Source organism: Pteronotus mesoamericanus, unplaced genomic scaffold, assembly GCF_021234165.1.
Source record: "Pteronotus mesoamericanus isolate MK-2021 breed Mesoamerican mustached bat unplaced genomic scaffold, CSHL_Meso_final contig_25, whole genome shotgun sequence".
NCBI lineage: Eukaryota > Metazoa > Chordata > Mammalia > Chiroptera > Mormoopidae > Pteronotus > Pteronotus mesoamericanus.
In genome coordinates this window covers 31,801,539-31,816,368 of record NW_026555105.1, presented here as the reverse complement: position 1 = coordinate 31,816,368, position 14,830 = coordinate 31,801,539, and the positions used below count along the sequence as shown (strand labels likewise).

Genomic DNA, 14,830 nt, shown 5'->3' with positions numbered 1-14,830 from the left:
AAGGAACAAGACATATTCAATGAAACAAGGTGATGAAAGGAAAGAGAACATCTTGTAGGAAATGATAGAGGAGAATGAGAGAAGGAATAATTTGTCCCAATGAGTGGTGGTTATTATTAAAAATTGGGTACCTTTTATGTAGGAAAAGGAGATACCTGGAAAATGGAAACACAATGTCCAAATGAGTAGAAAAGGTTGGAATAATTCACTTTACTTCAGTAGTATAAACACCCTTAACTATGAACAGAGAATCAGAATAAAGTTTCTGTTATGTTATTAAAACCAACTGCCTATCAAAACAAAAGCTTCAAAAATGGCCTCAAATTATGATATGGATCAAAATCCCCTGGGAAGACTGGTGAAAATGTAGATTCCTGGGCACTACCACTATTCTGATTTAGTGGAAGGCTGGTATGGGATCCAGGAATCTGCACTTTATCCTAGTAAATTCTGAAGCCCTTGGTCTCTGTTAAACCAAAACTTGCTGAAAGGCAATCCAGACAAGCATTCATGATAACTGCAGTTCCGTGAAAAGATTAGAAATGTGTCCATGTCATTTTATTATGCAAAATAGACTTTTTACAAATATCACTCTGGGTCCTTTATCTTCTGCTTCCCTGAAGATCATTTTTAGGATACCACCTTCCACCTATCTACTAATAAATCAGATTCTTCTCTCTCCACCTTTATATTCTTACTTGCTTTGTAAAGGAAGACTGTGTGTGTGTGTGTGTGTGTGTGTGTGTGTACAAATGGGAAGTTTGTGGGTAACAACATTCTAGTTCTGTTAGAAAATTCTCTTTTCCAAAAGAACCAATGAAAAAGACAGTTTTGGCTCTGCTGTAATTATGGAAACTCAGTAATCCCAACTGAATTAAAATCATGGTCTTACTAACCTAGCAGTAGAAGACCAATTCTCAGTATTCACAATCATCTTCTTAACCAACCTCATTCTCTATATCTATTAGTGCGTGTATATATATGTGTATATGTTACTAGCCAAATGTGACCTGGATCCCTCCTAATGTGCTCAGGAACACTTGGATTACAGTTGTTCTTATAAGTGTAAATTCAAAATAGACTCTGAGAGAGATAGGTCTTTCATCTTGTACATGAGAAAGTAATAAATTGCCCCAGAACTCTTGGATCTTGATGAAGAGAGAGGACCCTCTCTCTGAGTCCCATGCCAGGTGGCTAAGTAATTGGTTTCCTATCATGAGTTAAGAGTCGAGATCCTCCTTGAAGGTATAATGATAGTAATTCCTGCTAAAAAAAGACACTCCTCTTAGAGACTTAAAACTCAAAGGTTGGATGTGAAGATCATAGACACCCAGAAGGGAAAAGGATGTTTATTGCTTGCTATGCTTTCAGGAAGGACCAGAGGTTCTACTGCCCTCTTTGTCTCCTGTTTCTTTTACAAGTCTGAAGACATTCATGTGTACTGGAAAACTAGGTCAACTTCATTTAAGTGCACATTATCAAAGACAAGACCAGTGCCTTTGTATGCTTACACAACGTATTTTCTTTGCACAAGTAATGCTGAACTGGTTCATTGAGGAGAACTAAAATTTAAATGATCAAAATCAGCCAATGGGACATCTGCATCTTCAGAACGCTTTCTCTCCTTTTAAGCTAATAGGACTTAAAGAATGTTCACAAGGAACGTTATAATACTTAAAAACGTTCATGAGAGACTTTCTTCTGCTAACAGTACTTTAAAACGTTCATGATTCAGTTTTAAACTGTCGTACCTACTGGGAGTTATAATGTCCCCATAAAAAACTTTCCATGCAGATCACCTTTATTCTTTAATAAGTTTTGAGTATCAGGGCATATTGCTCCATCCAATACTGGTGCTTCGGGTTTAATTTTTATCTCAGTGCACAGCATGAAAGCTTGGGTCCATCTGTGTCACACAAAGTCAAACCTCTCTTGAAGTGATTTGTTTATAGTGTCATTTGATGGAGTGGAATGTTCTGTAACTCATTCAAACTATTACAGAAGCTTTGCTAAAAGGTCACCACTGCTCTTTAGAATTTCCAAATCTGGGCACCATCTGGGAGCTTGTTAAAGATAAGGTTTTCCACTGGCTTTTTCCATACCAACTAGATCCAATTAGCAAAAGGGTACTATTCTGGAGGAGTTTGTGGAGAGAGAGAGAGAGACAGAGAGACAGAGAGAGAGGGAAAGAGAAAAGGAGAAGAGAGGAGAGGAGAGGAGAGAACAGAACAAGACACCGGAGTAAATTATATTTAGTTGCCAATAGTGTACAAGTTTACCTTGCATGAAATTAAAGTGCATGTGGCAGACAACAGTACTAATTAACATTAATTGTCTTAAATGGTGGTATACCAGTCTTTAAAAAGTTGAATAGAATTTGCTTTTTACATATTTTTGAACCAATTCTTCAAGCGTAGTCTTGAGAGTCAACTCTAAAGAAAACTGAACCTCACCATTTACTCAAAATTCAATAGGAAACTGACAATTCATTCCTCAAAGTCATGAAGACTATACATACTCAACATTCACTCTGCATGGCATCAACAATGTTCAATTTCTTCTAACTTTATGGTTTTAGTTTAGGCCTAACATTGGCTCGTGCTTGCTTTCTATCCCCTTCCTTAAGAAACAAACATCCTGAATTTTCCTAACTTCAAAAGTTCAGCTGTAAAACTATAGGAGACCAGCAAGAGGAAAAAGGAAGTTTCGGTCAAAGATGTCTGCAGGTGATGCTGGCCAGTTCTTTATCCCTCTATGGCTTTTGACACTTGTCCTTGGAAAAAAGTGCAAATGCAGCAAATGGTAGAAGCAACATTTCTTTACCTTCCTGCCTGGAACTTCCTGTGATACAAAAGAGTTCTAGCTGGTGCTTTCCCGTGGGGAACAAGGAGGTCAGCTACTGCCCACCACAGTTGCCCATGTCTGCAGATGGAGTAAGTGAACACATAGTGAGATCCACTGAACTGAAAATCTAAACCCTCTCGGTTAGAATTTCTGAAGGGGTCTGGACTAAAGAGGCTGCACAGTAGCAGCTAAAACACAGGCTTATTGCCATTATAAACATTCTAAGAAGTGTGTGTATGTACTTGTAGCAGGATACTTGGGAGAGGAGAAACTTAAAATCTGAAACCATATTTTTATCTCTGCAGTCTTGAGTTGGAGACATTAAAAACACAATAATGTCTCCATCAGTTCAACTAAGCTGGTTCAGAAACCAAACTGTCCTTAGAAAGGGAGAGAAATCCACTTATATCCTTTATGAAACAAGGAGAAGGTCATTCTGGCAAAGTCTTTAGATTCCAGTCAGACCAGGAAGCCTAATCGTCGAGTTCAAAGCTTGTCTCATCGTAGAGTTCAGGGCGGGCTGACTTCCTGTTCCGGGAATATTTCAGCTGCAGGAGATCACCCATCTCATCCAGGGCTTCCAACACCTGTAAAGGGATGGGCTTCCATCAGTTATCTTTAAACCCCCTGAGTGGCTTTGCTCTCCAGTGCCTCACAGAGAACCACCCTCTTTTTTTGCTAGTTTCTTTGATTTTTAGAGAAGAGAAGAAAGATCCAATTCATTAACATGTGGCATATAAGGTAGCCTTAGAGAAATGCTAGATGATAATTCACTTTATTTCATATTCTTTATAGTCTAACTCCACATATTGAATGTTTCACTTATTTTGGGGGTATGAAGAAAAGAATAAAAGCATCTGACCCATGCTTACTCTTTAGCTTTATTTTAAAGTTTAATGACTTTTAGATAAACTTGTGGAAGAATAAGATAAGGTTGTGAATTACATTTGGATTATATCTTCACGACACAGAATTTCAACCTGACTGAGAATAAAATGGAACATTGTGGGAGCTGATTAGTATTGTCCTTTCTCTCCTGTGCTTGCCCCCCACCTTATCTAGGCTCTTTCTCCCCTAGTTTTAATTAGATTTTAAAACCACAAGGCACCAAGAACTCATCTGCTTTAATTCTCTTAATTCAGGCAGGTAAATATACCCCCAATTTTATAAATGAAACACCCAAGATCTAAAATATACAAAATGTTTTTTACTTTTAGTGTATCACTAATCCTGTAGTATGGGCATGACTTATTACTCTGTTTTGAGCCTGTTTCTCTTAACTTGTCAGATGAGGAGGAAGACAATATGAAGGTCTAATGATTTGAAAAAGGTGAAATGGGGTTTATGGACTGTCACCTTTTAGAAGTCATTTCCACCTTCATATATAATAACTCGGTCATATATAATAGATGAATGTATATAGTCATATATAATAACTCACTCTCACCTTCATGCTTCTGCAGTCATCTGTATTTGTTTTTCAAGATGAATTTATTCTGTCTGGTATTATCATTAGTTGCGTATTTGTTAGTATCTCCTCTTAAACTTTTTTGCTCCAGGATTTTTCATATAGTAGACACTCAATTAGTGTTTGCTAAATTAGGTTAGCATTATAAGAAAATGCCATCAGCTCCAAACTGATTGAGATGGCTTAGTTCTCTGATATGATTCATTCACATAAAGATTTAAATCAAAGGACAATGAAATGTGGTTATTAAATCATTAACATCTCAGATAAATGGCTGATAAGATAGGTCTGTCTTTGTTATTGGTTTTCCAACATGTTGTCTAATTGAGTTATATGTTATTATGTTGAATTTGGTGGCTATGGAAAACATTACGATACAGGAAGTTGATGATGAAATGGCATATTAAATTAGCTTTTGCTTTTAGAATTAGTAAATAGCAAAACATTTGGCTACACAGGCAGTTTTTTCTATAAAATCAAAACACTGACTTGATTCAAATCTTAACTGAACTGATTCCTTTTCTATCTACTGAGTTGATCATATTGTTAGGCAGTGTTGGCATACCCTTGTTTCTCAGCAGCTTTTTTATTAGTATTATTTCCCTACACCTCACAAGAGAGACCCAGGGAACCCTAAGCTAGTTCCCTAAAAGAACATGTTCAGAATCCAAGGTACCGGTACTAGAGATTCCACTGGTGTGTGTGATACTCACCGTGTCTAACATCTCTCGTGTATGTGCTGCTGAAACACAGAACCGAGCCCTAGCTTCTGCTAAGGGTGTAGCTGGAAATCCAACGACCACCACCCCAATTTTTCTGTTTAGTAGATGCCTTGCAAAAGCCCTAAAGAACAAAACAAAAAAGGAGGTCGAGAGATGACAAAATTGTACTGTAAAAAAGAAAAAAGAAAGAAAGAATAAGGCTAAATGACTTTTTTTTTGTAACAGTTAGTAGAAGATAATTGACATTATTCAACATCTGCCACATACAATTCACAAAGAAATGGGACAGTCACTTGATGGCACCCATAACTGACTTTATATTATGGGGCCTTGCCCACTCATTAAATAATCTTGAGTACTGAGCCTCTGACATTGAGCAGAAAATACTGACGTACCTGACCCTGATTTAACAATTCTGCATCGGTGTTAAATTTATTTTGTTTGCAGGATTCCTAAAAATAAAAACCAAACAGCTAATAGTGCAATTACATAAAGGAAGAATAGATATTAAATACACATCTATATGTTTTAAAAACTTAATACCAATACTATAGTATGGTATTACTATACTTAATGACTGTACTGTAATTTGAGGACCAGAATCAGAGTCTGCAAGAGCCAATCCCAAGTCATAGTTTTACTCCAGAGTCAAAGATTTTATTTTCCATTAAAGCAGAGATAGGAAATAGCAAGGGTTTCCTCATTTCTTTATGTGTGAATGAACACATTCAGGTATGTTCAGGGATAGTAAAGCCATTGATTGTTTAAAAGGGAAATGGGGCAGGAGGGAGACAGGGAAAAAATGTGCATTCACAGGGAGGCTGACCAGTAGATGCAGCTTGTAGGACATAAGTCACAAAACTGCAAAGCTTTCTGATGCAGGGTAAAACCTCTTAAAGCTATTTCTTCCCTTTAACTTCTATTCTTTCTTTTCCAGAGCTAGTCTCAGTAACAATTCTAGAATACCAAGTTGTCAAAATCTGTACGTTAAATTTCCCAAGTGAAACATCCCCCCTTGTGCTCTTTTGTTCTCTGCAGGAAATTTTAATTACTGAGTGAGGTTAACGCCTCAGATCTGTCTTTACCATTAAGAGATTGCTGTATCTTACTTGAAGCTGGAAGCTGATGGCATTATAGAAACCCTCCAGTCATAACTCATGAAAAATTCTTGAACCAGATGTGAGAGAAAGCCTGTCCATTCATTCATTCCTCTTGCCCTTTAGCTGTCTGCCTTTTGGTTGCCTAATATATGTTATCAAATGAAGCAATGGAGATTACAAGACCTACTGAACATAACAGCCTGTCCAGCCCCGTCTTGGATAAGGCAAGATTCCCCCTTTGATTTGGGCAGGGAAGGTTACAAGCAGATGAAGCTTTCTAACTGAGAAAGCTTGAACACAGACTCTTCGTTCTCTTTCTTGATCACCCTATGGAAGGCTGCCCACGGAACTACACAGGATGAGAGCTCATAATTGTCTGAGAAACAAGTGCTTTTATTGCAAGAGTACAAACCACCTGACCCATGATCTCAGGCCAGTTGTTGGGACTCCCAAAGGAGCGTTTTTGCTGTCTGCATGTTTCTCTTTGTACCAGAGGAAGTGAGTTTTGCCAAAGAATGTACAACAAACTATATGACTGTTGATTCATTAGGCTAATCGGAGGACTCCCTGGAGCACTTTTGAGCTTAAAACTTACACTACTAAATTTTGCTTCTTTCAGTTAATGCATATAATTGCCCTGAACATTTTATATAATAAGCCTCTGGGTTTGTACTCCCCAAAGGAAATCAGAGCTGGCGTAGGCTGAAAGAAACTAAATTATGCAATAATGATAATTAATAATAATAAACATTAGCATGTGTTGCATGCAGGATCACTGCATCTTGTGTCCCATCATCTTCTAAGTGTGTGACAAGTACCACAAAAGGAAAATGTAAGCCCTATACCAAATAGTAAATACAATACATTCTTTGGTTTTTACTTTATCATTTTTTATTGTTATTCTATTAGAGTTGTCCCAGTTTCCCCCTTTGCCCTCCTACACCCATCCACCCCTGCTCTGACAGTCAATTCCCGCACTAAATAAATTCTCGATTATTTAAGTCCCTGTTTTCTGAGTGAAGTCACATCTACTGAACTCCTGAGAAGATTCCAGTGGTAGAGCTGCAATAGGACTTTTTTTAAAAGTTCATCTGGTTATAGATTTTGTTTTCATTCTGCAGTTCTTTAATGAAATCAAAGGTTTTAAAATGAGCAAATAAAAGAATTGCTCATACACTGGCTTATATAATTAACTCCTTGTCTCAGAATCTTTTCCACATACAAACTTTACATAGAAGAAATACCAGAGAAAGAAATCAGGCCAGGTGGCAGGGCAAGCTCTTACCAGCACCTTCTGCTAAAAATAGATGATATGACTTTTTTGTAATTAACCTGTTTAAGTTTACTTGGACAACTCAAACAATTATAGTTTTTTTCATTGCAGTGATCGATGCCTTTTGACTCATCAGAGATGACTTTAAAGAGGGTTAAACTTATACTCCACATTGCTTTAATGAGATGTGCATTTTTTTCCCCTATGGACTAAAAGCTTGAGAGACTGTGCTGTGCACTGAAAAGAGCTCTGGCTTAGGAGGCAAATGGAACTAGCTTTGAATGCTATGCTCTACCACCTACAATCTGAGTGACACTTAGAAAGTAGTTGACTTTTGTGAGTGTTGGTGTCCTCATTTGTAAACTAGGGCTAAGTAACAGTATCAATGGATGATCACTGGGTCTAAGAACCTTAAGTAGCACATAATTGGCATTCGGCAATGTTAGCTCCTTGTTAAAAACCATCTTAAATTGGAAGGCACTAGATAGTTTGCATATCCTCCAATGTTCAATGTAGCATAATTGATGCAGAGTATTGCAGGACCTTTACCTGTTATTTTTTCCTGGAAATTCTAGTTTTATTAATGAAATTAAGATTGCAATAATTATTTTGGAGAACAATGCAACCATGGTGGCTCAATCTTGCACTCAGTTGAAACTAGTAATAATCATCATTGTAGCAGAATTAGAAGTAGTAGTAATAATAATGGCTACCACTGACTGGGTGCTGGTAGTATACCAAATACTATATTAAGTGCTTTATACATATTATTAATACTATTAATAATAGCTAACACTGAGTAGCTTCTACATAAGAGCCAATGCAAAATGCCAATAGACCTCATCTTGTTCAATCTTCACAATAGTCTTATGAAATAGGTACTATTATATTTAATTTCAAAAATGAAAACACTGGAGCTTCAAAAGGTTGGGTAACTTGTCCAAGATTTCTCCAGCTAGGAAGAGGTAGAGTCAAAATTGTTGTCATTCCAAACATCTCACTACACCATAGAGCATAACTTTCACATGAAGCTCCCTCTCAGTTCTATTTTTATTTTTTATGTTTACTGTTGTCCAGTCAGGACTCCTGGCATATAAAGGAGCAGGGAAACTCTCTGTGTTATTGTATAGTTGAGTTCTTGACTTTAAATGCATTAGTTTTTACTCTTCATGGACTCTTCTCATTGGATTGATCCATTTTCCAACCTGTTGAGATTTTAATTCCAGCTTTCATCATCAAAGTCAGAACTATCCAGCACACCCCCTACTGGCACCTGCCAGCATTGTGCATGTTACACTAAAAAAATAAAGTAAGTTGATATTTGGTGTCTTCATTTGAGCTAATGATAAAATATTAGATTGACATGAGCTAAGTGTGGAGCCTTTCTTTCAGAATACACCATTTCCCCAACTACTCTAAATAAGTGTAGGGTTATTTTGTTTTTTCCTTCCAAAATCAGGTGGTAAAACATTTTGGATTATCTGCTCTTTTATTTTTTTATTTTATTTTATTTATTTTTTTTATTTATTTACTTTTTAAATACATTTGTCTCTGCCTCCCCCCCACCTCTTTCCCTTGCCCCCTCCCACCTTCCCTCCCTCAGCTCTTCCCCTTTGGTTTTGTCCTTGCTATATGTTCCTTGACTTTCTGCTCTTTTAAATAACCATTGCCACCCCTCCCTGCCATTAGCACAGAGCCGTATCCTGTGTAACCTTTCTGTAGCACATTGTCTTCTGGCCACTCCAGGCATTGATATCATGATCCAGATCTGTGAACAAAAGGCCTAGTGGTGGTAAAGCCATGGCACCATGGCACATTAGGCAATTCACATGTGTTTTAACCACTTGGGATTTTGTTGTGGTGAAATGACACAAAAGGGTACTCTAAAGAATCACTCTTTTGGGAACTACTAACTCACTCCAAGCCATCATGAGGTCTCAACTAATAGCCCTGGAGCCTCTTTTGTATACCTCCAGTACTTTGCCAATGTATTCAGACAGCCAAATAGAAAGTTCCAACAAAGGGGTTGTGTTCAAAGAGAGTCAGGACCTCTAGAATCTGATAGATATATGTTTAATATTACTTTACACCATGGACTTGGTTAGATATGCAAATAAGCATATTACATTTCTTTCTTACATTAAGAAAGAATTTTTATTAACTTACTTTTAATTACAGATATAATTAGTGTCTAGTAGTTTGGAGAATAGCACACATATAAAATTATTTTTGACATACTGAGAAAAAGTCATTTTTTCTCTTTATGCAGTTGCTACTTGTGTTCAATTTCAGAGTTGTGATCAATGGAAAACAACTCCAAAGAAGCTCACAGGAGGGGCTTTAAAATTTAATGTGAAGAGTATGAGCTTGGGAGTGTGCCTATGTTTGGGTTGGCTTTTGGTTTTGCTACTGCTTGACAAGCATGGCTTTGAGCAAGCTGTTTAACAGCTCTCAGCCTCAGTTTCCCTACACTTAAAGTGAGGCTGCCTTCTTCTGAGAATGACCACAAGATTTCAATGGGAGAAAGCATAAAGCCTGGCAGTGGTGTTTTTAAATATTAGGGGAAATAGTCTTCAGAAGTTCTCCCTGAGAAAGATCTTAGGGCAGGAGGAGGTGCAGGATCATTCTTAATTTACTGTTAAGAGTGGGGGTGGGATGGGAAGTGACTCCCCTAAATTCACACAGCTTGAAAATGATGGGCCCTAGTGAAAAGATCCTGTTGTTGGGCTGGCATGTGGTTTCTGAGAAGGTCTACAAGTGAATTCCAAACTTAGCACCCTGTTCAAAGTGCATGATCAATGCCTGTGCTGCAAGAGCCTCCTAGTGTCAAAAGCAGCATCTTCCTCGGATCACCTTGGGGCTTAGGTGTTACTCTGAGGGTCTGTTGGATACTCACGCTACTTTAGCAGGTAGGTAAAGGAGCAGGGGAACAACAGGAGATTCCTCATTGCCATAGATAATGAATCCCATTTTGTTCAGTCTCTGTCTGAAGTATCTTGTGTTTTTTGCAAGTTGCTGTACTCTCTTTAATCCTGAAAGGAGACAGGCATGAAATCCATCAATTCCCACCAGGAAGAGGGAAGCAAAAGTAAGATTCAATTGGCGAGCATTCCTAAGTCTTTCTGAAGGTCAGCAGCATTAGCAGGGAGGAGGAAATAAAATAAGGCAGGGACATATCTCCTGGTGAGTGGGTGCATGCATTGATGCCTGGAAACTGTCCTGAGCCTCAAAGATAGGACCTAGAGGCCATAATGCTGCCAGGTACTGCTAGCAACTAGAGGCAGGCTAGGCTACAGGACAACAGTGGGGGAAGGTGGTGGGAAAGGTTTATAGCAAGAAGGAAGGAGATGAACTATCTTTTACTAGATATCTATTGTGTATGGACTCTGCACTAACTGCTTTAAAAAATATTAATTCAAGAGAAGGAGTGACACAAGAAGTAATACACACACATATATCATGCTAGTTGTTGTTAGAGGCTTTTGAGGCAAGTTTAGCTGGTCCATTAAATTACCCCTCATCAAAGTCTAATTAAAAAAAATTTCACCCAATCTGAATTTGAATGGGTAGCACATTCCTAGACAAGATAGGTCCAGCTGAAACTAGGGCTTTTTTGTGAGGTATTTGGAAGTAGTAGAGTAATAGAGGGAAAGGAAGAGGTGTATCTCGGCTTTCCACAAGCATAAAAAATTTGACAGTGTTGACTCCAAACAGAAGGTCAAGCCAAGGTACACATGTCCATTTCCAAGTTATTGGTACTTTTGCTCAAAAGCTTATCTCTGTCTTCAGCATGTGTCCAGTGAGACAGTTACACATGTGAGATGACAATGGAATAAAGAGAAGAAAGAGTTCTGAAAACATCTGTTTATTCTACTCCTGCCTCTAATCAGGAAAGTCAGAATATCAGCCAGAGCTAGTCAGAAAATCCTCAGTAAGGAAGGCTGAATGGGATTGGGTGTTTAAGCCTCTTAGAAATCAATTCAATGTTTGCATTTGATTCAAGGTTCTTATTCAGCAGGAATGTGCTATTACTGCTGACCTCAGTTCTGATTGTTCAGGCGTCCATTCAAACTGATCAGAGCTGTTGCTCTACCAGTTTTTCAGCTTTTTGAACATCACTCCTGGTTGTCTGCAGTTCTCCAGATGTAAAATGGGTAAAATATTCAGTAAACATGTCCTCTAGTTTCTTACAGATATGGCCTTAGATTGTGCCTTGACAATGGGTTAAGCAACAGACATCTCCTGTTCAGCATCCTTTCTCCAGGGGACCATGGTGTTCAATTAGAGTTTGCCTTGCCTTTACATTTTTGCTGCAAAGGTAGCATGTGATCAATCCCTAGCCAACTTAAATACTTCATTTACCTTGTTATTAGTTCTTATGGAATACAACCTGGGCCTATCAAAGTCTTTCAGATCTAATGAAGAAGAGGTATAAAAATTATTCAGTCTCAAGCTATATCTTTGTCACCATATGGCGGAAACTTGCTTGAGAATGACATCAATCCAGAAGAAAGTGAAGATATAAGTTAGCAAGAATCTTGATGACATCATAGGAAATCTTGGGTCTAGTCATACCTAAGTGAGTCCTGGCCCATTTGCTGAACTGACCCTGTTGTGTGAACCAATGTTTCTTTTTCTTACTTAAGTTACTTTGAACTGAATTTCTAAAACCTATTACCAAATGTGTTCTGAGTAATACAAGTGGCCATTAATTGCATGAGGTTACCTCTAAAAAACAATAATAATATCTACAACAACAATATAGCTCACAAATAGGTAATGTCACCACTGTTATAAGCACTTGACATTTAATAACTTATTTAGTACTATATTGATGTAGATGTAATCTCATGTTATACATGAAGAGCCAAGTAGGTAGCAGTGTCATAATTTGAACCCAGTTTCTAGAGTCTGTGTTGTTAACCCCTATAATATGGTGCTCTGCCAAACAGTAGCAATGGAAAATGTCTGCCCAAAGAATGGATGGTGGCCATCTCTTCTCCTGAAGCTCAATAAAATTGATCTCTGCTAGCTGTTAGGATCATTGTTGCACAAAATTTTTCCAATGGAGGCAGTTGAGAGGTTGAAGGCTGAGCCATCTTTAGAGAGACTCATGTTGTGAGGGATGGGGAAGGACAGGGATTAGTGTCTGAAACCTACCACAGAGAAGGGATGGTGGGCCCCCTTCACTTAGGGTAAGGGACCTGAAGGGCTACACCTGAGAAGTAAGGGTGAACCAAAAGTAGAGAGTCCCTTAAATGATACTTTCTTTATCCAAACCTCTGACATCTTTAACTAGGCTCTATCACTTCTAAAATATTTCAGATCTTCTTTTGAGAATTTTATTTTTGTTCATCAGGCCCAAATCTATTTGACTTCTATAACATTTTAAATGTGTTAACATTATATTCTGAAGAATGGAGATTTAATGGAGTGGAAAACCAACCAAGGAAAAGGATTTTAAATGTTCCAATTGTCTCTACTTATTTTCTGTTATTACCCTTCACCAAACCCCAGTTCTCAAGGAAGATCCCCAAATCTGCCAGCTCTCAGCAAGCAGGTTGTAATGAAAAAAGCATCTGGATTATTGTACTTTCTCAGGAAAGCTGACCCCTTACCCACACCATGCTAATAGATGCAGGATACCCTTGACCCAAGGGTAGTCTATTTGGGTGTTGGCCAAGGAGCCATGAATTGGTCTATCACAGGAACTTTGCCAAAGAGATAATAAATATGAATTATGCAGTAAGATTCTCTTACTGATAGAGAGTGAATGTGAAAAATTTCGAGGGAACCAAAAATTGGTAGTAAGACTAGATATTGAGGGACATAGAAAAAAGAGCTAATTATGAGAATCTGTAAAACAGAGGAAGTCACTGGTCAGTAGAAGCTATGGTAACCCATGATGAAAAGAAGTAGGCAGGGCAGGGTTAGTTAGTAGCAACAGAAATAAAAGAAATAGAAAAAAAACTTATAGTCTAGTGGGAGAGACAATCAAATGATCATAAATGGATATAAAATTGCAACTTTGATGAGTGCTGTAAAGAATGCTATTTGGTTTTATGAGAGCCTATATTAGATTGGACCAAGTCTGAGGAAGTCAATACCTGATAAGTGAGCTTAGATCTCAAGGGTGAACAAATGTTAATGTGGCAAAAAACCAAAGGAGAACAATCCAGGCACAGGAAACAGAAGAGATGCAATCGTCCTGTGGTTTGTAGGTCAGAGCTGTTGAGAACCAGGCAAGATGTGGTTGAGTGTGGGGCATGATGAAGCTGAAACTCTGGGTAGATCATTAAGAAAAAAAGTACAAGGATTGAAGAATCCAATATTTAATGGTTTGGAAGTAGAAGATGAACTTAAAAGACAGATAACATGATAAGATAAGTCAAGAGAAGATAAGATAAGTCAAGAGATAAAATCGTGTCCATTGGATTTATCAACAAGGCCATGATTGATAACCTTTACTTTCAGGTTCCTGATTGGCACTTTGGTTTTAAAAATTAAGTAGTTGCAAGTATGGTTTATTTTAATTCACATATACTTTTATTTTTTCACTCAACTTTTTGTTTTTGAAAGATAGGTCTTTTCTCCTAAAGTTCCAGGTTTGAAACTTGAATGCAAGTAAGGGGTTCGGAGAAGTATAGAACTATTTGAATGAATTGTATAGACACAGCCTCCCTGAGGTTTAAAAAAAGCCTGTTTGGACTTCCTGACAAGATAAAGGCATAGGTAGATACATACATTTTGCTTCTTCACACAACCAAAAGGACAACAACAAATTTAAAAACAAAAAATAACCAGAACTGCCAGAAAATTGAACTTTATGGAAGTTCGACAATAAAGCAGTTAAAGAAGAAACATTCATCCAGACCAGTCGGAGGGTGGAGACGGGCAGCTGGGGTGGAGAGGTGGCAGGACAAGGCAGCGGCTGGAGGACCAGGAGGGTGAGGCAGTGGCTGGCGGACCAGTGGGTCCCACATTTCTGTGTGGATAAACCAGGAGGAACAGTCGGAGAGTGAGAGAGACTGTGCAATGCAGGGTTCCAGTGTGGGAAAAGAAAGCCTCAAAACCTCTGGCTCTAAAAATCTGTAGGGGATCTGGCAGTGGGAGAAACTCCCAGCCTCACAAGAGAGTTGGTTGGAGAGACCCACAGGGTCCTAGAACATACACAAGCCTACCTACCTGAGAATCAGCACCAGAAGGGACCAATTTGTTTGCAGGGGGAGTGACTGAAAGCTGGCTGAGGGCTGAGCAAGTGGCATTGTTCCCTCTCGGACCCCTCCCTCACATACAGCACCACAATGCAGTGACCTGGGTTGCCCCACCCTGGTGAATACCTAAGGCTCCGCCCTATCCAATGTAACAGGCACACTGAGACAAAGAAATATGGCCCAAATGAAAGAACAGATCAAAGCTCCAA

General features: G+C 38.4%; 1 protein-coding gene across 1 annotated transcript in view; it reads right to left on the bottom strand.

Annotated features, from left to right (window-relative positions):
* Positions 1-3,290: 3,290 nt before the first annotated feature.
* The window catches only part of SPTLC3 (serine palmitoyltransferase long chain base subunit 3), a 148,158-nt gene continuing 136,618 nt past the window's right edge, over positions 3,291-14,830 (bottom strand). Inside the window, exons 10-12 of the mRNA XM_054574064.1 lie at positions 10,304-10,439; positions 5,026-5,155; positions 3,291-3,431 (exon numbers count right to left, since the gene is read on the bottom strand). Of these exons, the coding sequence (XP_054430039.1) occupies positions 3,318-3,431; positions 5,026-5,155; positions 10,304-10,439 (380 nt within the window). The 3' untranslated portion in view covers positions 3,291-3,317. The remainder of the gene's footprint in view (positions 3,432-5,025; positions 5,156-10,303; positions 10,440-14,830) is intronic.